General features: G+C 44.7%; 1 protein-coding gene across 1 annotated transcript in view; it reads right to left on the bottom strand.

Moving 5' to 3' along the window:
• Positions 1-25,008, bottom strand: part of MYO1B (myosin IB) — a 163,296-nt gene that overhangs the window by 11,415 nt on the left and 126,873 nt on the right. The window contains 12 exon segments of the mRNA XM_062189379.1: positions 198-304; positions 2,025-2,159; positions 3,124-3,198; positions 7,132-7,218; positions 9,050-9,136; positions 9,406-9,492; positions 10,996-11,064; positions 15,459-15,608; positions 16,544-16,637; positions 18,237-18,437; positions 21,203-21,429; positions 22,624-22,824. Coding sequence (XP_062045363.1) covers positions 198-304; positions 2,025-2,159; positions 3,124-3,198; positions 7,132-7,218; positions 9,050-9,136; positions 9,406-9,492; positions 10,996-11,064; positions 15,459-15,608; positions 16,544-16,637; positions 18,237-18,437; positions 21,203-21,429; positions 22,624-22,824 — 1,520 coding nt within the window.

Genomic DNA, 25,008 nt, shown 5'->3' with positions numbered 1-25,008 from the left:
CATGTTAAAGAACACTATGGAAAGCAACTGCTCAAGCTGTATTGTGTGCTCCCAAGTATTTATATCCAGCTGACTATAAATTGATTCACAAAATTACAAACTGCTCATCTAATACTGAAATCAAACTCTACCAGAAAAGACCTACACATATATTTGAGCAAAATTTAAAAACTGATTTTTTTGAGCAGTCACAGTACCTGGATGGATATAAAGCCTTCTTGTCTTTGAAGAGTTCACTGGCTTCTAGTTTCTCTTCATAAATAAGTTTCTGCTGGTCTGTGAATTGGTCCCTGTACTTTTTACACTGTGAGATATGAGAAGACAAAAGTAGAACATTACTGATATGAATGAAGCACTACTTGTACTTCCATATGCCAAGCCAATTTAACAGCAAGAAGAAGAGAGAAAGCATCCAGGACACTCGTGTAAAAGGCCAAAGACATTTTTTCCTTTGTGGGTTTTTGAAAGCTGGTCTTGGAAAGTGCCGCAAAACCCATTATTTGTAGCACAGACCCTTAGATGCTTCCTCCACACACAGCAGGGCCTCGCTGGCCTGGGCCCTGGCAGGAGTACGTCTCCTCCCAACTACAGTGTCATTACCCTTCCATAGAGACTCACAACAGAAACACTGCACTTCACACCCAGGGCATTCACGGACACAGGCACAAAACCTTCACGAGGTAATACTTACGCTTTCTACCTGTGCCCTCTGCTACTTGGTTCTATTGTAGTTCATTAAAAAAAAAAAAAAATGCTAGTAGGAATCCACTCAGCCAGTTCTGTGACTCACAAATGTTCTATGATTATAGTAAGAAAAGCATGGCTGCACGCCCCCCAGTGCCCTTTACAATATGGAAGTCTCCCCCACTCCAGCTCTGGGACAGCAATGAAGGGGGTGGGATGGCCCAGAGGACCAGGACAAGAACAGATGAGTCCCCCAAGAAACTGGCTGAGAATCACCCCAATAGCTGCCTGAGGAAACGCCATCGTGGCTGCCTTGCAGAAGAACCAGCTTTCTCATCTCCTACCCCAGGGCAGGTAAGGGTGGAGTTCTGGAGCCAAAGTGGAGCCGAGGCAGGGCAGATCCTGCGGCTGTTTCTGAAAACCGCTTCTATGCCAGACTCGACGAGGAGGGTGCACGACTGGGATGCCGGTGAATCTTGTCAAGCTGGTTATGGACCAAGACTCGGCACCTGCTGCCTCCACTCATCACACTACCCAGTGATACTGTCACTGCACACACGTGTGACTGTCACACCCACAGAACAAATCCCCACTGCCAGCCAGGAAGGAGCCGCCCAGAAGAGGTATCCATGGATCACTCATTTACCAAAATACAGGCCCTTCCACGGCATGATTTTATTACATTTGACCCTTGTATTTATTTAGCATTCGACAGAGAAACTAAAGTATTGAACTAAAGACAGCACTTACACAGGTACTCATGTGCCCCACACTGAGCATTATCTAAATTACATGCTCTGTGTGCATAGATCAAGAGAGCTAAACTACCAGGCAAGATGAAATTATTTCAGACAGCAACGAAAAATTATGCCTTTTGGGAACTGCAGAGTCTTTTTTCCATGTCTCAGAAGGTGAATGCTCACATCTTTGCATGTATTAAAAAAAAAAATTAGATAAGCTCGCAAGATTTAAACTACCTCATCTGAAGATGCTCAAACTTCTATCTCTTGAAGCTTCCCTTTAGAAAAACAAACTCATAACTGAAGCATGTGAAAGCAACTGGAACAGGAAATGAAAAGGCACGGAAGCCGGCTGTGTGCTCCCCTCTCCAGCCACGCCGACAGGCGACGACGGCACGGGTTCTCCTTGGCTGCTGCAGCTCCCTGACAGTCTAGAACAGCGCTTGGCTCAAAAAGACCAAAGTCCTAAGTCATTCTCTTTCAGGTATGGGAGGAATGTGTTTTAAAAAAATGTGATTGTACATAACAGTTCTCAAACACTCAAAAACTAGGATAAGAAGTCTCTGGAAAAAAAAAAAAACAACACATGACATTTTTTACCCTCCACAAGTGGAAAATCCTTTTGAGCTCCTTGTGAGTAGAATCTAAGAAGAGGTAAGGTCTTGATGGCCAATTCTTGTCTATCGGAGATAAGGAAGGCATCTTGCTTTTCATTTCCAAAAAGTATTTTTGCACCTGTGTTGGGTTTGACAGAAAATACTGTGTAAGGAAAACAGACCAGAGAAGACTTGGTTTTACATATACTAGGATCAAACAAACCATTCTTTAACTGGCATGTCTCAAGTCCTAGGCCTGTGACACTCCTCTGGGAAGTCCCTATTCTACTTTCCCACCTGGGAAAATTTGAGCTCCACCAAGTAGTGAAGGAATAGAAGAATACAAACACTGATACTCATGAACGCTCGCTAACTGTAAAGGGCTTTATTGTCCACCAGGCAGTCACTAGTGCCTTGTGGCTATTGACATTTAAATTTGGAGTGATGAACAGGAAATAAAATTAAAACTCCAGTTTCTTAGTCACATTTCAAGCGTTCAGTAACCCCATATGTGGCCAGGGGCTATGTGATTGTCCCTTAAAGCTACAAAACAGTTTCATCACTGCGGAAAGTTCCAGTGCACAGCGCCACCCTAGAGCACTTCCAGGTGTGACAGGCACCGTAAGACATGGAGATACGCTTCCTCCACTTTAATCCTCACAACAACCCTATGAGGTTAGTGCCGCCATCGTCCCATTTCACAGGTGGGGCAAGGAGGTTTACAGACGCTAAGGAACAACTCTCCAGGTGGCGGCGCAGGTTGGTCCAGGAGTAGCGCTCTGTATACATGTCTGCAGAGGGGCGACTCCAGTACCCATCCTCACGAGCTGGCAGACTCCTCCTCCTCCACTCCTCCACCTAAACCGGGTTCACCTTCCCTAAAGTTCTGTCAAGTAAGATGAACACTTCAGTCATCGCTAACAGCTCGTCCTGGCACAGTCCTACCTGGAGCTGCAGGGGGTTGACAAAAAAAGGTCTCTAACTCTCGGTGCTATGATGCAATGTTATCAGTCACGATTTTTAAGAAGTCACACTTTATGGAATTCGCGCTAAGCAGTGAGTGCAATGATGCGCGTCAGCGTATACACGAAGCATCCACTTACAATTCTCTGAAGCGTAAACTCATAGATTTTCTTTCCAGCATTGGCTCTGAAGAATTTCCGGTACTCCCTGCGTACCTTGGAGAAGAAGCAGATTACAGAGGTTGTCACGTGGCTGGCAGGTGACCACATGGTACACCTCCCTTAAAAATACGGGAAGTAAATGCCTAAGTGTCTTTTGTGGAGGCTAAGAATGGGGCACATTCGGACACTGAACCTTCAGTCAATGAAAAAGAAACTGCATTAAGCCAGAATGCAATGTTGCCTTAAATCCTCTTAAAGAACCCGATGACTTGACAAGGAGCATTTTATACAGGCACAGGTGCAAACTCAACACAAATTAAAACACATTTAGGAAAATATTTTATAAAGTGATTTTCCTTTGGATTTTTTTCAAGCACAAAACAAATGTCTGAAGAACTCTGGTGCAGATCCAAAAGCCTTGCTTGCTATGAAGACAGGTCTTGAGTACTGCACACTGGGGACTGAATGTGACTAAACATAAGGATTTAAAAAGCAGCTTTTAAACCATTATCTTCCATCCAATTGCATTAATTTTTCTCTTCTCTCCACTCCCACTGAACTTTATACTTAATGCTATCATAGCACTTAAAACAAATTACAGTTTTAGTTCCCATGTTTTTTCTTGCGACACTGTCATGTTTACTTCATACTAACGTCTAACAAATAACAAACTAAATGAGGTATCTGATAAATGAATGAATGATACCGATTTTGAAATTCAGACTATATTTAAAAGATGTATCATCCAGATGTAAATAGGAGAGTCAGAAGTGAGCCTGCTTGAATAATTCAGACATTGTATGTCATTTCCTTCCATCTCCAGTTTTCTGGGTTTAACTGCACATGTTCAAAATAGTTCTACATCAGAGGTTCTAAGGTAGCAATCTGCTAACCAAATTCAGTTTGTATGTAGATGAATGTTGTATACGCATGCATTTTACAATCTCGCCTAATGATGCCATCAGCAGGTTGCTCTTAACATTTTTCTGAGATCTAGCAACAGCAAGCCGGACTTCTACACTCAAGGACCAGACGGCAGCAGATAACTGTGTTTGTCTTCAGACTACAAGGGCCCTCACGGCTTGGAATGCACCTCACCCCTGCCGCTCCCTGCATCTGAAATGGCACGCGCCTGTGTCCCAAACCCGGCATCTACAGGATTAAAGGTATTTCCCTCCACTGGCTACGAGGTATTTCTTTTTAACTCACAGCCTTGTTAAAATGATCATTTCTGTCTTAGCCATGAAGTCGTTGGGTTCACATTATGAATCTCAAACACATAGGGTGAGGATGGACAAGGAGAAGAAAAGTGGTATCTACTGATTCTCGAAATGATAATGGCATAGAAAAACAGATACGTTAGTGAGGTTATATGAGAACATGTCCTTATAAATATACTAGAAATACTATGTATTTAGTTGAATTTCATTATAACTGAAATAATACAATTGCAACAAGTTTTTTTATATTCCACAGGATAGGTCATTTTTCCTGGAAAAAAAAAATATATATACATATACACACACATATACATATATATATAAAAGCCTTCGACAACACGTTGGCACATAAAATAGGGGGCCCTCAGGGGCGCCAGAAGTCCCAAAATGGTCCAGTAAACATTTCCACCAGGAAATCAAATCATTTAAAAGGGAAAAACTGGCTCCTATTAGCACAATTCTCTTTTAGAAGAAATTACAAAACTATTACATTCTTGGACTTCAAAGAAGTTCAGTCTTATTTAATAACAAAGATAATGGTAACATATTAAAATACTTCTGTTTGTTGGAAAGTGGGGAAAAGTTATGTTTAGAATAAGCCCAGTTAACTTCTGCTAAAATAACACTCATTTACCAACTGAATTTGCTTTGTCAGTTGCTAACATACATTCCAAATGCGAAAACATTTTTGAATCACATGTCACAAAACCCAGAAAACTGAAGATAAACACATGAATGATACAAATCACTACGGAAAATAAAAATTTTGATAATGCTGTTCTTTCCTTCCTTCTATAAAAGTTGTAATATAGGGGCCAGCATTGTGGTGCAGCAGGTTAAGCCACCATCTGCAGTACCAGCATCCCATATGGACACCTGTTCAAGTCCTAGCTGGTTCAGAAGTGGTTCTGATCCAGCTCCCTGCTAATGTGCCTGGGAAAGCAGCAGAGGATGGCCCAAGCCATTGGGCCCCTGTACTCATGTGGGAGACCTGGAAGAGGCTCCTAGCTCCTGGCTCTGGCCTGGCCCAATCCTAGTTGTTGAGGTCATTTGGAAAGTGAACAAGTGGATGGAAGATCAATCTCTCTAACTCTTTCAAATAAATAAATAAATATTTTAAAGCATTGTAATGCAAATTGGAAGATAAAGAAAATAAAATGTTCAGTTTCATTTGACTCCTCTAAAAAAGAAGTTACATAACTTAATCAGAACTCATAATGTATCAGTTTAATATTTGTTATTTCATTAATTCAAAAATTACTTGATGAACAAACAGGATAATTTAAAAACTGAAAATGTATAATCAAAGAAGGTAATTTACTAGAAATTTACAGGCTAAGCTTACAGGAAAAAAAATGCAGATTGTTCAAAGCAGAACTCAGGGATACTTCTAATTGTGGTTCAGATTCCTAGTCAATGATTTCTCAATGTTAAAATATTTAGAATAAGATTAAATGTTATAGAAGTAAAAATAATGAATAATGCCAAAAAGGGGCCTAATTATCCCAAAAAGTCACTATGAATGGCAATTAATTATTGTATATTAGGAAGACCAAATGCGTCTATTGCCTCAGGGGTCATTATCAAGGTGTTCAGAGTTCAGAGTCATCTTTACTTGGGTATACCCTTATTCTACTGCAGTAAGCACCACTTTGAAACAAACCCTGCCCCAATCACAAAGCATCTGCATTTGAAGTTCTCTTTACTCTCAATGACCCACTGGCCCCCGATTGTCACCTCACTGATTTCCATGCTGAACAATGAGAACGATGCCAGGCAACCATTATCAGAAAAGAATAGGCAGATCAGTGGAACAAAAGCCTGCCATCCCCAGGCTGGGTACTGTGCATAGCAGGTCAGCATTTGGCCAGCTATGACAGCTCTGTCTCATGGATTAAAAAAAAATAAACACTTTTTATTCAGAGAGAAAACATAAAAATAGAACTTGGCTAACAAAGTATCTTGGATAAAATATGCCACATTGCTATTATTTTGAGCCTATTTAGATTATCCCTGGCTGAAATCTTAAATGTTTCTCACCAAATGTTTTCGAACGACTACATGCACTCAGAGTACATTTTGGGGCATTTCAGAGTTCTGCTATTTAGAGTAAGGATATTCAACTGACAAAAATCTATGCAGGCTTGGCCAGCGCCGTGGCTTAACAGGCTAATCCTCTGCCTTGCGGCACTGGCACACCGGGTTCTAGTCCCAGTTGGGGCGCCGGATTCTATCCCGGTTGCCCCTCTTCCAGGCCAGCTCTCTCCTATGGCCCGGGAAGGCAGTGGAGGATGGCCCAAGTCCTTGGGCCCTGCACCCGCATGGGAGACCAGGAGAAGCAACTGGCTCCTGGCTTTGGATCAGCAAGATGCGCCAGCAGCAGTGGCCATTGGAGGGTGAACCAACAGCAAAAAGGAAGACCTTCTCTCTCTCTCACTATCCACTCTGCCTGTCAAAAAAAAAAAAAAAAAAAAAAAAAAAATCTATGCAGGCATTTCAAAACAAAACACAATCCAGAATCTGAAATACTTCTGTCACAAGCATTTCAGATAAGGGATGTTCAACCTGTATTGAAAGAAATAAGAATCACAATTCAAAGCAGGGGGGAAAATGCATGTACAGGTTTCTTCTTAAATACAATCAGGCCAGGTGACATTCTACGAGACTGCAGACCACCAGCAAGCATGATCAACAGTTTTCTCAGGGTTAGTAGGTGCTAGGCTTCCCGGAGTTCGCCCTGGGCAGAAAGAAGTGGTTGAGGAAGTACCTTCAGTCCAAGCCAGTAAGCCCAAATGACAGCAACGGCATGCTTACGCCTAGCCTCCTCCTTCAAGCGTTTCAATTCCCTTCGAGCCTAGAATGTTTTAGACAGTAAATAACAGAGACAGCCCAATGCAGGCAGCACAAATGACCAGAAAAAAAGACACCCCACCCAACAGAGGAGCCAACTTCTGGATAAGGATTTCAGCATGATAGAGCAACAGTGCACAATCAAACCCAAAGAACCGAGGGCAGGCTGGGGCAGGCTGGGGCAGGCTGGGGCAGGCACTTGAATCTGCAGTGCGAGTCTGCTCCAAGAGGGCAACGTATGCTCTAAGCCAGGTGATCGGGCCCCGCCCCCTGGCTTCCATTCTTTTCATTTTTCCTCCCCTATTCTTTCTCCCTCTTGCTTCCATCGCCCCACTCTCTCACCGCCTCATCAAGCCCTGGAACTGTGAGTGGCCTCTACCACTCCCTTTGGTGACCGGCTGGGAACTCCTGCCTGACAGTGTTCACTTGTACACACACAGACAACTCTTGGGAGTTGCCCCCTCTGGAAATGGAGGGATAAGGGTTGCTCTTCTGCAGTGTAAACAAAACACAAAGCTTCTAAAACTCCAACATTTTTTCCCATTAAAAACATTAGAAGTAGCATGTGTATGACTTTGATTTTAGCTGGGGCCCCAGACTGAGAAATAAACTGAATATTGAAGCAAGGCGAAAAGCGACACACCTGACAGGTTTAAAAATGACTCGCAGGGAGAGATGCACTTTGGGCATGCAGTTTGTTGTGTGTACACATATGTATGTATGTATGTATTGCTTATTGTTTCTTAGGCAAGCTATTTTTAAAGACAGCTGTTGGCATTAATTTTTCAAGACATTACAGTCCTGAGCCTGGGGAATGAGCTTACCCTGTGGCAAAATCCTAGCAGGAACCGGCTAACAGTCCTGCTTTTGCTGCAACTCCCTCCCTCATCTGACTAGAGGAACCGGTTTGTTTTTCACAGATCATCAGGAAAAACACAACCAACCGAGCGACCAAAACCTGCAAATGACGCTCTTTACAGAGGCTGATGTTGACTTTTCCCATTTTTCTCACAAGATGGACTTCATGTTGACAAGGTAGGCTTAAAAACCCAGGACTCTGCTGATACTGGGTTTCTAACTGGAATCCACATTTTTAGCAAAGATGACCTTTGCTTTTTCTCAGCAACAAAAACATCTAACAGTCTTCTCCCTTGGGGTATGGGAAATGTCCACAGAGCCCACGACTCTGCCTGGGGATTAGAGAGAGTATTTCAGGAGGCCTTTGTTTCTGAAAACAGACAGCTGATGCTGACATTCCTAGGATTCTTCGGGGGCAGTCATAGCTAGCTCTACAGCAACATCTTTCTCTGTGCGAGCACAGATGATCATTCTTTGCACATGGAATATTTTGCTTATGATAATCAATAGCTGCCACAGTGTGCCTAAAAACAATTTCATTCATGGATTAATTATTTTTAAGGCATGCATTAATGGCAACTCTACTGCCAACTGCAGAAGACTGACTACAGCCCAAATCTTAACATTGCCCAACATGCTCCGCCTCCCCCCACAAAAAATACTTCTAAAAATCTACCCACATACATAAGTGGGGAAAAAAAAAATATACATGCACATTACTTGAGTTTTTTTTTTTTTAAAAGAGCAAATGTACCCATGCCTTATTAGCAAGCAATTATTGGTTTTGGTCTACGCATGCTAAGAACTCCTAGGCTTACTTCTGATACTAGTATCTCTGGTGTATTACTTCTAGCTGCTAGGACATGCACCAGTGTGAGTCACATTAATTGTGGTCATTCATCTCTTCATAGGCTGAAGATAGGGACGGATGACTGCAGCATTGCAGGGTGGAGTGATGGGAGGTGCGCATCAAGTACCTTAGATCCAAGCCAGCAAGCCCAAATAACTGCAATAGCATGTTTATTCCTAGCCTCCTCCTTCAGCCGCCTCAGTTCCCTTCGCGCCTGTGAGGCATGTGAAAAGGAGTTACAGAACAGTTTAAGGCAAGGAAGGTTACTGCCGCTTCCCAAAGGAGAAAGAAAAAGAAAGATCCCAGTCACCATTGAAATGGTAAACGCCAAAGCGTGTGCCACCACCCCACACCGAAACGCTGGCAAGCGCGAGAGCCCAGTGCGTGCTCAGTAGCTTAAGCCAGCAAAACGCGGCGTGTCCCCGAATCCGAATCCGAGGTAGTCGGCTCCACCAGTCACCTGCCTCTGGGTCTCAGGCCTACCTGGGTGCCGTGCCAGTAGGCGGCGATGGTCGTGGCTGCCTCCTGACAGCGCTTCTGATGCTTCAGCTCCCGCAGGATTTTCCGAGCCTAAGGCACCGAATCGCCAAAAAATAAAAAATGAAGAATATGAAAAAACAAAGATGGAGTTCACAGGGATCTGAAAAACACCTGAAAGAGATGGCAGTGCTCCAGTGAGACATCCAGCTGAAAGAATGGAAAGTTGGGGTTGCCAAGGCCAAGGCCGATATCACCAAGCAGGGCAGGGGAGCTCCCACTCCAGATCGGGACAGAGTCCTGCCATGAAGCGCGACAGGAAACACCTGACCACAGCAACACAAACTGGTGCAGGCCAGAATGCAGCTGGAAGCTCTCCAGTGAGCCCATGAAGTCTGCTGCGCCTCTCTTACTGTTACTGCCTGCAACATTAACTGTAGCTGTCCTTTGTAGTCGAGAGATTTTTTTTTTTTTAACTGCCAAAACAAAATGATCTAATTGAAAACCAGTGACTTCTTTCTCTAGGAGTTGCAGGGATGGAGGTGCATGGACGCGGTACGAAGGAGGATGGAGTTGGTATGGGGCTGGTACAGAATGGGTATGGAGCTGGGGTCCTGCTCTGGAGCATCCACCCTGCAGACCAGGCACCAGGCTCCAGTAAGAAGGTCAGGGAGGAAACAGCAGGCAGCGGTTTCACTTACCTGCAGGCTTGCCTTCTGGGGTTTTCTGTGGGACAACTACCAAGCCCTTGGGTTGTCCTAGGCCTACACAAAGGTCAGGCAGTACTGCCAGACCCCTAGCCCAGGATCTACCCTCCAAAGGGGTTCTGGCCTGAGTACTACCCTGAAGCATCTCTTCTGGATCTAGAGCATTCCATCAACTCTCCTCACAGGAAAGCAGTCAGAGCAGGCCCAGCGCAGGTTGGTAAGCTTCTCCATAAAGGGCCAGCCGAGAAACACAGGTTACCTGGCCACTGTCACAACCCCGTTTCTGCTTACAATTAGTGCCAGGCACTCTGTAATCTAGCGGCAGGCTAGTTTCCACCATGGATCATTGTTTGCTGATCCCCTGACGCAAGCCTTGGCAGCAAGGACCCCAAACCACGTAACCCCCTGCCACCATCCCCACCCCATCCCCACCGGATCTGGCCAGAGCTCTGGATCTCTCAGGCATTACAGGGAAGTACATGTCACTGGGCTGGAGAGGCCAAGGTCTGGCAGGGTTTACAATCAGAGATAATGGCCACAAGACTGCATTCTGGACTACAGATTCCCTTGAACAGGTGGCAAAGGGATACTGAAGTCCTGTACAGTATGATTTCAAGGACTTCCTGCTTAGAGAACAAAGCTCTTTAAAAAAAAAAGTTGGTTAGACGGAAGCAGCCAAGACATGGTCACCAGGACACCCACTTGGCCCATGGTGTTTATTTTCCCATCTGATTGTTGACAGGGTCTGGTGTTTATTTCCCCATCTGACTGTTGATGGGTCTGGGCAGGAGATGGAGGAGCCCTCCCCTGCTGGGTGAGCCCCAAGACGTCATCTTTTGTGAAGAACCCAACAGCCTCAAACAAACAAAGCACATTCTTTTACACTCACCTTCCAGCCCCGGATGTAAGACTGAATCACCAAGGCTGAGCTCTTGATCTGCTGATATCTCTTTTGTTGCTGCGGGACAAAAGGGGAGGTATTAGCAGCCGCAGGTACGGGTCTGCAAGGTGCACACTGCCAGGACTGGGGAAGGGTACCTGCTCCCCGAGCACAAACTCTTGGTCATCCATACTCCTTCTAGAAACCAAAATACCAAACAGTCCAAAACAATGACAGTTAATCCATAGTATGCTTCGAGGACGCTGAATATAGTAATTTCTAATGACGTAGCACCCACCACTATTATCATCTCTTCTCTGTGCCATGCTGTGGTAATGCAAGGTCCTGCTCACCGCCCATACTCAGAAAGCACATGGCAACGGACACACTCTGAGCCCTGCATCTGCTCTGGGATGCTCTCACTTTTTGAGGTCATTTCTCACACCTCTAACTGCCCCAGTTCCTTTTAGGTGTGCTCTTTTTCCTTGGTTCCAAGCTAGGAAATCAGCTAAACATTCAAGGAAAGGCATATCGGTGGACTGAACTTCGTAGAAGGAGCTCCTACTCTGTACAAGCATTTGAATAGAACCCTGAGGATATAAACGTGAATCCAACTCCTCCATTCCTACCATCAAGGTCTTGCAGATGAGAGTCAACAGTGGAAAGGACAAACAGCACCCAGGACAGATGGAGAGCGGTGGGCACAACAGGCAGCCTCCGCGGCAGCACAGGCTACTACAGGGTGGAACAGGTGGAAGCCCCATGGAGGCTCCACGCTCCGGCTCAACATGCCCAATGCCCAGAGGCCTTTCTCACTTCTCGGGCTGATGCCTCAGACAGTGTAGGAACACTCCAGCTAGAAAGGTGAACTCCTGTGGGATTTAGTGTGAGATGTACATCAAACCACAGGCAACTCTGATGAAAATCCACAGCATTTCAAAGTACCAAAGTCGTGCTGTGAACTTCCCACTCTGCAAGGGTGAGATTGCCCGGCTCTGGTCTCCAAGGGGAGAGCAATGCCCTCATTTGGAAGAGTGGAGGCAACGGAGGGAGGGGCCATCAATAGATGAGCCACGCGACCAAAGGAGATGCCAGGGAGAAAGCCCAGAGGGCACGGGATCTTGAGCACAGGTCACCCTCTCCGGAGCCCAGTTTCCTTAGCTGTCAAATGGGGTGCCGAGAAATCACCAAGATGCCTTACAGAATAATATTCCACACATGTCTGAACAAGCTGCATTTAACATCTGACCGCTGTTTCTGACATCCACTGGTACCTCTCCGTTTTCTATCTAAAGCTCTCAAAAATAACTGTATCTCACTTTACAGCTCACGTCAAAGGAGCCATGAGCTGTCACAGAATACAGAATACTTTTAAATCATCAGGAACCGAAAAGCAGCATTCAGAAAATCTTGGCTAGTTGGCGAGTTTTATCACTGACTTGAGCAACATGGAGTTGACTAATTCAAGCATTCAAATTTTGACACAGATACAACATGAGAGCAAAACTAATGCAGCCTCTATTTATTGTTTCCCTCCTATAAATTATATCGCTCATGACGCCTACCACTGTGAATTCACGGTATGCAGTGACCCTTTGTTCACCTGGCGACACAAAAGCTCTATCTCGGGCGGGAGGGGACAGATGGTGTTTGCAGCCCCTGGTCCTTTGTGTTGCCTGTGCCTGCTCACCATGCTGATCAAAGAGCCTCTTCCAGACAGTTTGCTGGGACCATGCTATCTATAGTTATATCCCACATCCCCACTATTCTTTTAAAAAATTTATTTATTTATTTGAAAAGCATAGAGAGAAGGAGATCTTCCATCTACTGTTCACGTCCCAAATGCCTGCCACAACCTAGACTGAAGTCAAGAGCCTGGGATTTAATTTGAGTCTCCCACGCATGTGGCAGGGGACTCAACTATTTTTTTTTTTTTTTTTAGCATTTCTTTATTTATTTGAAAGTGAGAGTTATAGAAAGAGAGATGGAGAGACAGCAAAGACACAGAGATAGAGAATGAATCATCCATTCACTGGCCACAATGGCCAGGGATGTGCTAGGCGGAAGCCAAGAGCCAGAAACTTCATTCAGGTCTCCCATGTGGGTAGCAGGGGCCTGAGCACTTGGGCCATTTTCCATTGCTTTTCCCAAGCCATTAGGATGGGAACTAGTAGTTGGTTCCCAAGCCATTAGCAGGGAATTAGACTGGAAGGGAAACAGCGGGGACATGAACTGGTGCCCATACAGGATGCCAGCATCACTGGCATTACCTGCTATGCCACAACACCAGCCTCCTACTTCCTTTTTGTTTTAAGATTGATTTATTCATTTGAAAGGCAGAGCAATAGAGAGAGAGGGAAGGACCGAGACAGAGAGACAGACAGACAGAGGGAGATCTTCAATCCATGGTTCATTCTCCAAAAGGCCACACAGCCAGGGCTGGGCCAGGCCAGGCCAAAGCTACAAGTCAAGAACTCTATTCAGGTCTCCCATGTGGCAGGCACCCATGTACTGAGCTGGACTCAAGTGGAGCACCCGCGACTCAAACCAGCACTCTGATATGGGATACTGGTGTCGCAGATGAAGGCTTAACCCACACAACTCTGGCACCAAGGGACCCAACGACTTGAGCTGTCCCCTGCTGCCTCCCCGGTTAAGCATTAGCAGGAAGCTGGAATTGGGGCGAGGAGCTGAGACTTGAAAGTAGGCACACCAGGATGGGATGCGGGCATCCTAAGCCGCGGCCTAACCACTACACCAAATGCTTACCCTGCAATTCACTTATGTTTTTTTAAAACGTTTATTTATTTATTAGAAAGTCAGAATTACAGAGAGATTGATTGATCGATCTTCCCTCCACTGGTTCACTCCCGTCACAATGGCTGGGGCTGGATCAGGCCGAAGCCAAGAGCTAAGAGCTTCTTCTAGATCTCCTACATGTGTGCAGGAGCCCAGGGACTTGAACCATCTTCTGCTGCTCTCCCAGGAGCAGCCAGGACTTGAACTGGCACCATTGCAGATAGCAGCTCAACCCACTGTGCCACAGAGCTGGCCCACCCCTCAACACACTTTTAAACTTGAATTTTCTGAATGGCCTCAAAAGAAAAAGTGCTAAGAAGGGCTCGTGGAGGACAGCTGTTTGCTGGCTCTTCCTTTCTCGGGCAAACAGAAAGTAGAGCACTCAATCCCGCACAAAGAGTGAAGCAGCCCTGCTGGGCACACAGAGAATTCGCCACCACCATGCTGGTCACTCCCATACTTCAAGACTTGTGCTGTACTTGCACTCTTAACTACAGCAAGCAATTTTAAAGATTCTGTAAGGGCTGGCACTGTGGCTCAGCGAGTTAAGCTGCAGCCTCTGACTCTAGAGTCCCATATGGGCACCTGTTCCAGCCCCGGCTGCTCCGCTTCCCATCCAGCTCCCTGCTAATGCACCTACGGAAGCAGTGGAAGATGGCCCAAGTGCTTAGGCCCCTGCACCCACGTAGGAGACCTGGATGGAGTTCCTGGCTCCTGGCCTCAGCCTTGGCCATAGCAGCCATTTGGAGAATGAACCAATAAATCTTTAAAAAAAATATTCCTAAAGATTAAGCTTACTCATTAGGTAACTTTTATTAACTAAAACTTGAAATAAAACACTACAATATATTATGTGAGACTAAGTCACCGTAAATTATGCCTTGATTGCATATTGCCTTGTAGCAAAAGCTCTCAGAGCTGAAAAAGAGAATTCACCAAAGGCGATTTGAGTGCAAATTTAATTAATTTTCCAAGTCACTCTATAGTAAAAAAGCATAGGATGAAAAAGCATTTGGAAGTAGTGTTCTTATCACTAAAACTCATACTGTGAGAACACAACCCAAGTTCCAGCTACCAAGAGACAAACTTTCAGGCTTCTTGAAAACCTGTGGCTCACCTCCAGCAAAACATCTACAATCAAGGGAGAAAGAGCTTTAAAAAGAAATCCCATATTAATTAAGTCAACATAATTCAATCCTTTCTCCGAAGCCAGAATTCTGAAATACTGAAATACGGCCTTAGCTTCCGGGAATTAAAGCCGTTTTTAATGCTGCTATAATGGAAAACAGCCAATTATTTGGAAAATTAACCCAACTACAGTTGAAGGATTAGATGACACTGTCACTTCCTCTCGGATGACCAAATTAAGGATGTACTTTCACCACTCCCTACATCTAGATCTGTGGAAGGCAGTGTGGCACACACGCTAAACCTGAGCTCAGAAGTTGTCTCGGATTCAAATCCAAACTCTGCCCCTCACAGCTGTGCAGGCATGGGCCGTAAGCTCAGTGCCTGGGTTTCTCACTAAAATAAATCAGCAAATCATAAGAACATTCATCTCCTGAGGTTGCTGGGAGAATTAACCACATACAAATTATACACGGAGTTAGAACACAATAAAGGTTGGCAACTTAGCCCCGTCAATTCAGGTTCAAAATGCCTGCGCATCTCACCGCGTATCTCCGGTACCAGGCTGCAATCACAATTTGGCTTCTCTTCATGAGCAGGAAGTGGGTACGGCACTTCCACCCCCGATAAATCTTCTGAATCAGAGTGGCCAGGTCCTCGAGCCGTTGCTTCCTCAGGTCTTCTAATTTGAATAACTAGTAAGAACACAGGGAGGGACTTACCAACAGTCCTCCGAGACCTCACGGTACACGTGCAAGGGATCTTCAGGAGGGAAAACAGCATGATATTTGGATATTGGGCTCAACCACATTGAGGGGAAAAGCCGTCGCGGTAACTATAGGTGATGTGGATGGATGTTCTGATGAACTGAGGGACGTGCCACACTTTTTATTCCAGTGATCCACCAATCAGAGAAGGACTGAGCTGAGCTTAAGACCATTGTTTACATTGTCCATGAGGATGAAACTATGTACCAGAGAATCCCTAATCTGAAATCTGCAGGTCTCAGATTTTTGGATTAGGGATGCTCAACCTGTAAATTCTATGTGAATATTCCAAAATCTAAAACACTTTGGAATCGGAAGCACTTCTGGTTCGGAGCAGTTTGCAGAACGAATACTCAAGTCTGTAGCGCAAAACAGATACTGGTGAATTTTCTCAAATTTCAACACTTTACATATTCTGTAAATCTCAAATCACCAAATAAACTGCTGTAGTAATGATGCTCCAAAACCCATCTATCATTTATAAAATGGCTCCCTTGGAGTTCTATGCAGTGGAATTTGTAAAATGTTTTTTTAAGTTTAAAAATATTTACAACTGTGTGCCTTCATATATCTAAAAATAGTACTGCTGTAGTTTCTAAATTATTGTATAATTCACATATTATGGACTGAATTTACCTCCAGTTGCCATGAATTAGGGAGGTTTTATTGTTTCATGATAGCTTAGGATTTCTTAAATGTCATCCAACTCATCAGATGAAATACTTGGACTTTTCACAGCAAACCAAGTCCCATTATCTCGGATGTTTGCAGATCATCACAAGAGGTGACATTTTGTGGCAGCATCTCCGGAAATGTCACAGACTTTAAGCCAAATTCAAAGTGTAAGGGTTCTGGTTACTTACCGTTCTTGGGTTTCGGATGAATATCTTTGATCGACCAAAGGAATATTCTTCCACTGGAATCTCCAACTCATTAAACAGAACCTCCACACCAGACCTATAAAAAAGGCAAAGTGAAAACAGTTTTCTGAGTTACAAAAACATCTTTATCCCGTTTCATATCATGATATCAGGTTCTCAGTAGCTTCATTTCTAGGGATAACTGCTCTTTCAATAATCATCCTTCCAAAGAGTTTCAAGATTGGATTCTACAAATTGAATTCAATCCAGTAAATACACATAAAAAAATGTGGGTTCAAAACTATGTATTCTAAGAAAATGTGATATTAGAGCCAATTTCTGGATTTCCTTAACAGAGGCAATTTATACACACACACACACACTGATAATGATGTACCATAATGATGTTGGGTGTGTCTGTGTATGTGTGAGCATGTGCGTGCACACAAAAAAACTCAGATATTTCTGGAAAGCATGTTAAACATCGTTCCTGCCCCTCAGCGTGTGGGCACAGGGTAAGAGAGGGTGCTGAGAGCCTAACCAGTGTGATGCGAATGCACGTGAACCTTTTGTGGCTGCAGCAAGGCCTGGACTCGGGTCTGACCTCTCCATCCTGGACCCCGGTTGCAGTATCAGTTTCTAAACCAAACCTTGCTCTGCCACCTGTGGCCGAGGTGCCAGGCAGGGAGTGCAAATACGTTCTGTAGTTTCGTGCACATTTACCGTAATCCCCTACAAGTTCAGCAGCGAGAGTTGAACAGTACCCAGATCCTACGTTATCTGGGCACTGACTTAGGTATCAGGGACCACACCGTGCCTGTGCGGAGTTTCCATCTTCCTCTTATGCAGGGTGAGTATCTAAGACTGTTGACATTCCTGTGAAAGGCCGGGTCCACTGAGAACGTGCAGGTGACACCAGGAGACTGAAACGAGTGTGGCCAACTTCCCATGGGAGCCCATGACTCAGGTGTGTTGGCCCTCCCACACTACTCAGGAGAGAGCCTCACAGCCCGAAGAGGAGGGGCACCTGCCTGAGGCTGAGAGTAAAGTAAGGTCACCACACAGGCAAGCTGGGCAGCTTGTGCCACCAGCACACGCAGGTGCCAGCAGCCCACAGGCGCTCTCTGCACGGGGAGAAGGCAGGATGGGCCTGCAGCATCTAGCACTCTACAGGGACTGGATAAGTTAAGAGCAATTCAGAGCAGACCAGCTAAAAGCGATGGGGCCTGGACCCACGCCTCATTCTCCAATTCAACTTTACTAGAAGTGACACTGACTCTATGCTATCTGTTTCTCAGCTGCCGCAGACCTAGGCCAAGAGTGGGACCTTTCCCGCAACACACAGACTCTCTCCAGGGCCCGGCTCCCCAAGTGAAAAGCAAAACAGCTGAAGGGGGTGACCCAACATGCGTCTAACTCTACCCTTCTGAGATTCTGCACAAATGTATGTTATCAATTACAAATAACCTATTTCCAAAAAAATCTATTGATCAACAAGTTCCAAATGTGGACTTAGGAAGTCCTGTTTTGACCTTAAAGAAAATGAAGATGTGAATTAGCACAAAATGGTATTGCAATGGAAGAGGGTCTAAGGCAGACTTATACCCAATTTTCATAGGGTTCTGCTTTGCCCAACAGCATGTAAGAAACCCCGTGTTATTTGTATGCTTGAAAAATTCATCAACAGATTCCTTACCTTGCTGGGCCTTTCCAGTGAGGCCAGGTTTGCTTACACAGCATTTTGTATCTTTCCAGGCAGGGCTCATAGGCCTGCCTGAAGGCGTAGCCCGCCCTCCGCACCCGGACGTTCTCCAGGAGACCCAGGTACCTGATCTGGTGACACACCAGACCCTCACTGAAGATGTGCGCAGCCTTCTTGTCATTCGGTTTGATACACCTGAAAGGTTGCAGAGTTTAGATTTTACACTTGGGTTCTTAGGAATGTAATGCTCATGTTTTATAAAGTATTTATAAAATGTTTCCTAGTAAAAATAGTCATTCTTGAAAAACCTAGTTGTTTCTTTGGAAAATTATAGCAAATAATTTTATACCCTAAAAGTTAATAACATTCAGCCCACATAGAAGTTTTTTAAAAAGAACAAACTGCGCCAAGTGCTGTGGCACAGCAGGGAAGCCTGCCACCTGCAGGGCCGGCATCCCATGTGGGCACCAGTTCGAGTTCTAGCTGCTCCATTTCCGATCCAGCTTCCTGCTAATGCGCTTGGGAAAGCAGAGGCAAAGGCCCAGTCTCTGGGCCCCTGCACTTCAGGTGAAAGACCTGGATGAAGCTCCTGGCTCCTGGCTTTGGCCATGCCCAGCCCTGGCCGTTGCGGCTATTTGTGGGGTGAACCAGCAGATCGAAGATCTCTTTCTGTCTTTCCTACTTTCTCTGTAACTCTTTCAAATAAATGAATCTTAAAGAGTACAGACAACACCATGGATGAGGGCCACTGATGTTTTACTGAGGAAAAGATACCTGGAAAAAGAGTACATTTTGTTCACTTCTACTTACATGGTGGCTCTTCAAAAAGTTTGTGGAAAATGGGATTAAAATACAAGTTTATTTTGGTGGGAAAATTTTGAAATGCAGGCATGGTTTTCCATAATATGCATTTTTCATGAACGTTTTGCAGACCTCTCCTCTTAGGTTCAAGCAAAACGAATCCACAGTTAGAAGCCAATACTGCTGTTACCTCAGGAGAGGTGATGGACAGGATCAACATGGACGGGGCAGGAGGGAACCTTCCGGAATGATGGAAATGGCTCCTGTCTTGGTCTAGATAAGGTAACCCTAGTTTAGACATATGGAAAAATCCAACAAGCCATACTGAAGAGCCATACACTTTACCGCACTGATATGTACTCCTTTTTAACGGAGTACCTTGCTGCGTAGGAAAGACTACATTTCCCAGACCCCTTTGCAAGAAGGCGTGGCCACGGGCCCCAGACCTGGCTACTGGAATGAGAACAGAAGTAATGTCTGCTGGTTTGGAGCTGTGTCCTTAAAGAAGAGGCCTGTCCAGCCCTGGATCTTCTCCCGCTTCCTGCTGGCCACCAGTGTTAACATGGCAGACAGCCCTCTGAAAATGGCAGAGCCCCAGGAGTCCAGGAGTCCTTACACTTGGAAGATACGTTCAAAATAAACATCAGTCTTTTTTAAGCCCCTGGTAGTTTTGGATGATAGAGCAGCCATCTCTGTGTCCTAACCGATAGGACTGTTAAACATTCACGACTATGCTACAACCATCCAATAAATCACACACGTGCAGTGTGGACAATTAAATCTCATCTGGTTTGGCTGTGGTGCTAATGCACTCTTTACCATTTATAAAGATAATGTCCAGTCTCTGGCTTCTATAAGGACAAACAGAACAATGGAACAGCCTGTTAAGTTCAGTCCTAGACCCCTATACATATTTTATCAATAAAGGCACCAAGACAACTGCATGGAAAAAAGAGCTTTTTCTTTCCAATATGTGCAAAATAGGCCTAAATACAAAAGCTGAAACCAACATGATTCTAGGAAAAACATATGATGTATTTACAACTTTAGGATTTATTAAGATTTCTGAAAGGGAAAAGAATAAAGGAATTTTCTAGGGTGATGGAAATGTTTCACATCTTGATCAGGGTGATGTTAGCAATGTGTACATAATTGCTAAAAAAACAAACTGTTCACCCAAGATGTGTGCACATCCCTTCATGCAAATGACATCTCAAAAAAATACAGTTAAAATGAAAGAAATATATACTCAAGAATAACAAAAGCAACTGATCATAGAAAGTTTTCTGGTTACTTTTCTGTAAATAGAATCTAACCAAGATACAGTCTAACTTGATTATAATCAAACCATGGGCTTTTGCCTTTATAATTCTAATATAAATATCAGGTAAACAAGGCAAACATAAAAATGTTTTTCATGCTCATTTCCTCATAACTGAATTATGAGGTAGCTGTGGGTGTGGGTGTGCCATAGGAAACCTGACCCACACACACCTCCCATTACCTACTTCACCAAGGACACACATGGCAAAGGCTAATCCTAGTTGGCCTTTACCAAATCTTGGAATAGTTTTATCTTAATGCCCCCAAAGCAAGGGAAAATAAAAGGCCAGAGGCTTTTTAAGGAGATCTTTCTATTGCCTTAAAACATTTCAGGTTGTTTTCAAAATCATTGCTTTTTCCAGGCCTGCTACTCTCACAGGAGAAAAAGAAGTGCATATTCCTTTAACATCAGAATTGTTAAGTAAAGCAAAGCTCCACTCACTGCTGTGCTGCTCTGCTCTAATGTAACAAAAATCCAAAATGAAGCCAACAAAAGTTTTCTGCAACACTGACGAGAACAACAAACCCTGCAGCCTCACAATGTCATTAAACAACAAAAGATTAAACACACAAAAAGTGGATGACCCCTATGTGCCAAACACCCAGCTTCAAGATCCGTGGTCACCCCACCACTTCTTACTTACACGATGGTTTTGTGTCACTATATGGGGAGGAAGATCACTGGAGTGTTTCTTAGGCCAACTCCAGTGTTGTACTATTTGATCTGTAAGTACTCTGCCTGAGCTACACTAAGATTTAAGCAAACAGAAAATCAAAATTCCTTGAGCGCGCTGTCACATTTGCACTGTCAAGAGGATTTTGTGCACCCGCAGTACCTGATATAGTTTGGGTTCTTGGTCTGTAGGTTTTTCATCAGGGTGGCCACGGATGCCTTGAACTGTGAGCCAGCTGTAGGCGGCCTCTTCAGGTTGATCTTGGCCGGATTCCCTTCCGGAAACAAAGACTTGATGAGGGCATGACCGGCCTTCCACATGGCTTGGGACAGGTCTCGGTAGAGAAGGTCATTGTTCTTGTCAACAAATCCTTCCACCTGGTAGAGCACCTACGAGGAGCACAGGGGACTCAATGGCTGGGACACTGCATGCTACTATGGCAAACGACTGTTAGAACATCCTGGGTTTATCTCCATCACATCTCCTCCTCAGCATCAAAACTCCCCAGCACATTAGTCACACTTGGATGCCAAATGCTCCAAGTTTAAATTTCATCTGTCTCCATCACAGAAGGGATCCAAATAAATGCCATTACCCTTCAGGACTTGCTAGAATAAACTCCCCAAATGTCATCAGAACATGTTCAAAGGGTTTAGATTTGTCTGGTGCTTGAGAATTATTTTGAGGTCTTACTTTTTAGTTTACCTGTGCCAATTCGAACCTGTTTAAAAGCAGATGGGAAAATGAAGTCACGAGTACGCTAACATTTTCATAGACATCTTAGAGCAACAGATACATTGATCAGAGATGTATCTTTAATACAGGCTAATAAGATAAATAAGTACCTAGTTCTAATATTTTCAAGTTAATAGTAATTCGGATACTATATATTTACTCTTCATTACATACAGAACTAAGAAATATTTTTCCTTTGAGGTTTGCAATCTTATTAGAAATGAGGTATTCATTCTGATTATCGTTTAGGTTCTAAAAATTAATCTACTGTCAAAATTGTTTTTAATATAATCTTTAGATGTATTAAAAATTAAATTCTGCTAAATAGTAAACTTTTTTTTTTTTAAGTAAAGTAGGTATTTTCCTGTGTTGTTTCAAAGTCTCAGTGTTAAGAGTTCTGTCTGCTGCTCAGGCCCCAAATGCCTGCAACAGCAGGGGCTAGGCCAGGCTGGAGCCAGGAACCCGGAACTCAATCTGGGTCGTCTTTGTGGGGGGCAGGGCCCCGAGCACTTGAGCCAGGACTTGAAACCACTGGCGTGCACGGGCAGGGAGCTGGGGTTGGAAGCAGAGCCAGGACTTGAAATCAGGCATGCCATTATGGGATGTGGATGTACCACAGTGGCATCCCAAGAGCTGTGCTCAGTGCCCACCCCATAAAATTGGTTTTTAAAATACACTTGAACTCTAAGTTCTACTGGCTTTGCTTTAGTCGACTGTATTACGAAGATTTTGTTCCCCGCGGTCCAGAGTCTATTGGCACTGAACATTGTTCCGACTCGAGTGGCTAGAGCCCCCGTCTCTGCGGCACTCCGGGCACAGCCTGCCTCGGTGCCCCGGCACTGCCATACCTTGCCAGCGTAATGCTGGATCCGGAAGCAGCTGTGCGGCAGGGACGTGTCGTTGAGGAACCGAGAGCACTTGCTCATCCGGCTCTCAAAGTGCTGGTGGGTGGCGCAGACCTGGTTCAGCTTCTCCAAGAAGGTCTCGTCGGTGACGGTGCCTGGCCTCAGGCACTCCTCATCCAGCATGGCCAGGATTCCGTTTGTGTTCTGGAAGAAAGGAAATAAAAAAGTTCCCTTCCTCTCGCACTGTACTGTTTTAATAATTACTCCTAATTCCGCCATCAAACACAATCAGCTTAGTCACCGGACAATTCTGCACAGCTACAAGGAAGAGGGGAGACTCGAACAATTAACAAAAGCCACAGCACGCAGCCTGTTCCCTCCAAGGGTCCCAGGTGTGCGTGGGGTGGACGTGCACCTGTAGCAGCAGCACCTCGCCTGCCCCCACAGGGCCTGGGGGTCATCTCAGCCACCTCAGCTGGCTGAGCGCTGAGATTTCACAGTCAGGAAAACACCAAGTTAGACCTCCGAGGTTCAAGAACAAATCTGAAAATCGGAAACAAGCGTGACAATACCGTCTCTATCATGTCACGAGGCACAGACTCTTAGGGCGCTATTTTGACTCAACCCTTAAGAAGGAAACTGGTTTCATGTTTCCAAACTGGTCATGTGTTCAACAAAAGGTTTATTTTCGAAGGAAAAGCAAAATAGATTGTGATTAGGAATGCTGCTTTTAACAACCGCTTCCATCACGCTGTTTTTAGGAATATCTGTGTAGAATCAAACTGGTGCTATGTATAAAGTTTCTAGATGGATGTTAAAATGGTGGAAATTCATTTGTTCAGACTCTGTGATCACATTTACTTCAAAAGCGGTCAGCCCTACATGGAATCAGAAATGAATCAGGAATCTTCTATCTGCTAAGTAAAGACTGTGCTCCTTGGATTGCCCCTACACGCCCATCAGTCTTAATTCCAAAAACAATCCACTCCAGCAACCGCCACCCCGCCCACTTCCACCGAGGCCAAGGCCCCAGTTCCTCTCCCCTTCTCCTCAGGGCTGTGACATCCTCTGAGCAGCCTCCACACGGCCCACACAACACCCTGGGGAAGTGTGGACTCTCAGGAACCGAGTGTGTTGCTAACATCCTGCAAATAAACATCATTGTTTAATGGTGCTGGAAGGAAACATATCCTCCACGTACCCGGGATCCTATGTGAACACAAGTTTCTTCCACCATATAGGCAAGGGGATTTTTAGGTGAGATGATCTAATCACAGAAAATACATTCCCATTGTTCTTTTTTCCCCCCTTATTTTCTTAAAGGAAAGTAATTAAGCGCAACATTATGTTTATGAAGGAAAACACGCTGGCCAGAAATTCTTAAAGTTACAGTTCCCCTGCTTTACCAGAAAATCTTCCCAGGAAGTCCACCGATTTTCCAGAGTTTAGATTAGTGAACTGCTTACGTGGAATACTAGTGTTCCCATTCTAATGTAGTTCAGATTTTTCAAGATAAGCCTTATTTTTTATTGAAAAGTAGCAATGCTTCAGAACACCACTGGCAATATTTAATTTAATCAAAGGTGCAGCTTTGAGGGATATCTTGACTACTGAGAGAGAAACTGGCTCATTACGTCATTTCCGAAAGGGCTTATAAAAAATGAATAGAAAATGATTTGTTGTGCATTCAGGGCCTGCGATGGTTGCCCCGAACATGGCATTCACCACCACGGATGCTAAAGACCGCTGCAGGGCACCACGCTTCTCACGGGATCTGGGGGTATCCAGGGATCTTAAGCATAAATGGCAGAGTCCTCTGGTTCTCGCACACACCTCAGTCTTCCTACAATTCATTCATTTACAACAAGCAATAGGCTAAGATCTGGAAATAAAAACTTTAGACCCAAAAAGCATACCAAAAGTTATCAAGTCATTTTCAACACTTTTGAGGTCTTTTTTCCCCACATACACCTACTTAACTGGGTTCTCAGTCACTTACACAGGCCACACCCTCTGCACACATTCTCTGAATCCATGCTGGGTCTCTCTTAGCCACTTAGGGGGAGAGGGTCTGCTTAATTCCGCTCAAGAGGCTGTCCCTTTATTCCCCCTTGTTTGAACTTGAGCTGTATGCTAAGGAGGCGCTCGAGTTTTAGAAATGAAATGGATATTCTGCTTTGGCAACAAACTGGTCAGCTGCTCTGAGCCTACTCTGACCCAGGAGCCATGGGTTGGACCTGGGCTCCAGGCACACAAGAAAGTCTTGAAGGGGCCCAGGGTTGAGTGGTCACAAAGGTCATAGCAGGCTCTGTGGTGTGGCAACAGGATTAACACGGGGGATCCAGGCTAAGTATCAGAGCATCCACATGGCAAGAACCACAGATGATG

This window comes from Lepus europaeus, chromosome 1, assembly GCF_033115175.1.
Source record: "Lepus europaeus isolate LE1 chromosome 1, mLepTim1.pri, whole genome shotgun sequence".
Lineage (NCBI taxonomy): Eukaryota > Metazoa > Chordata > Mammalia > Lagomorpha > Leporidae > Lepus > Lepus europaeus.
Note: the sequence above shows the minus strand (reverse complement) of the source record. Positions and strands in the feature narration are given on the sequence as shown.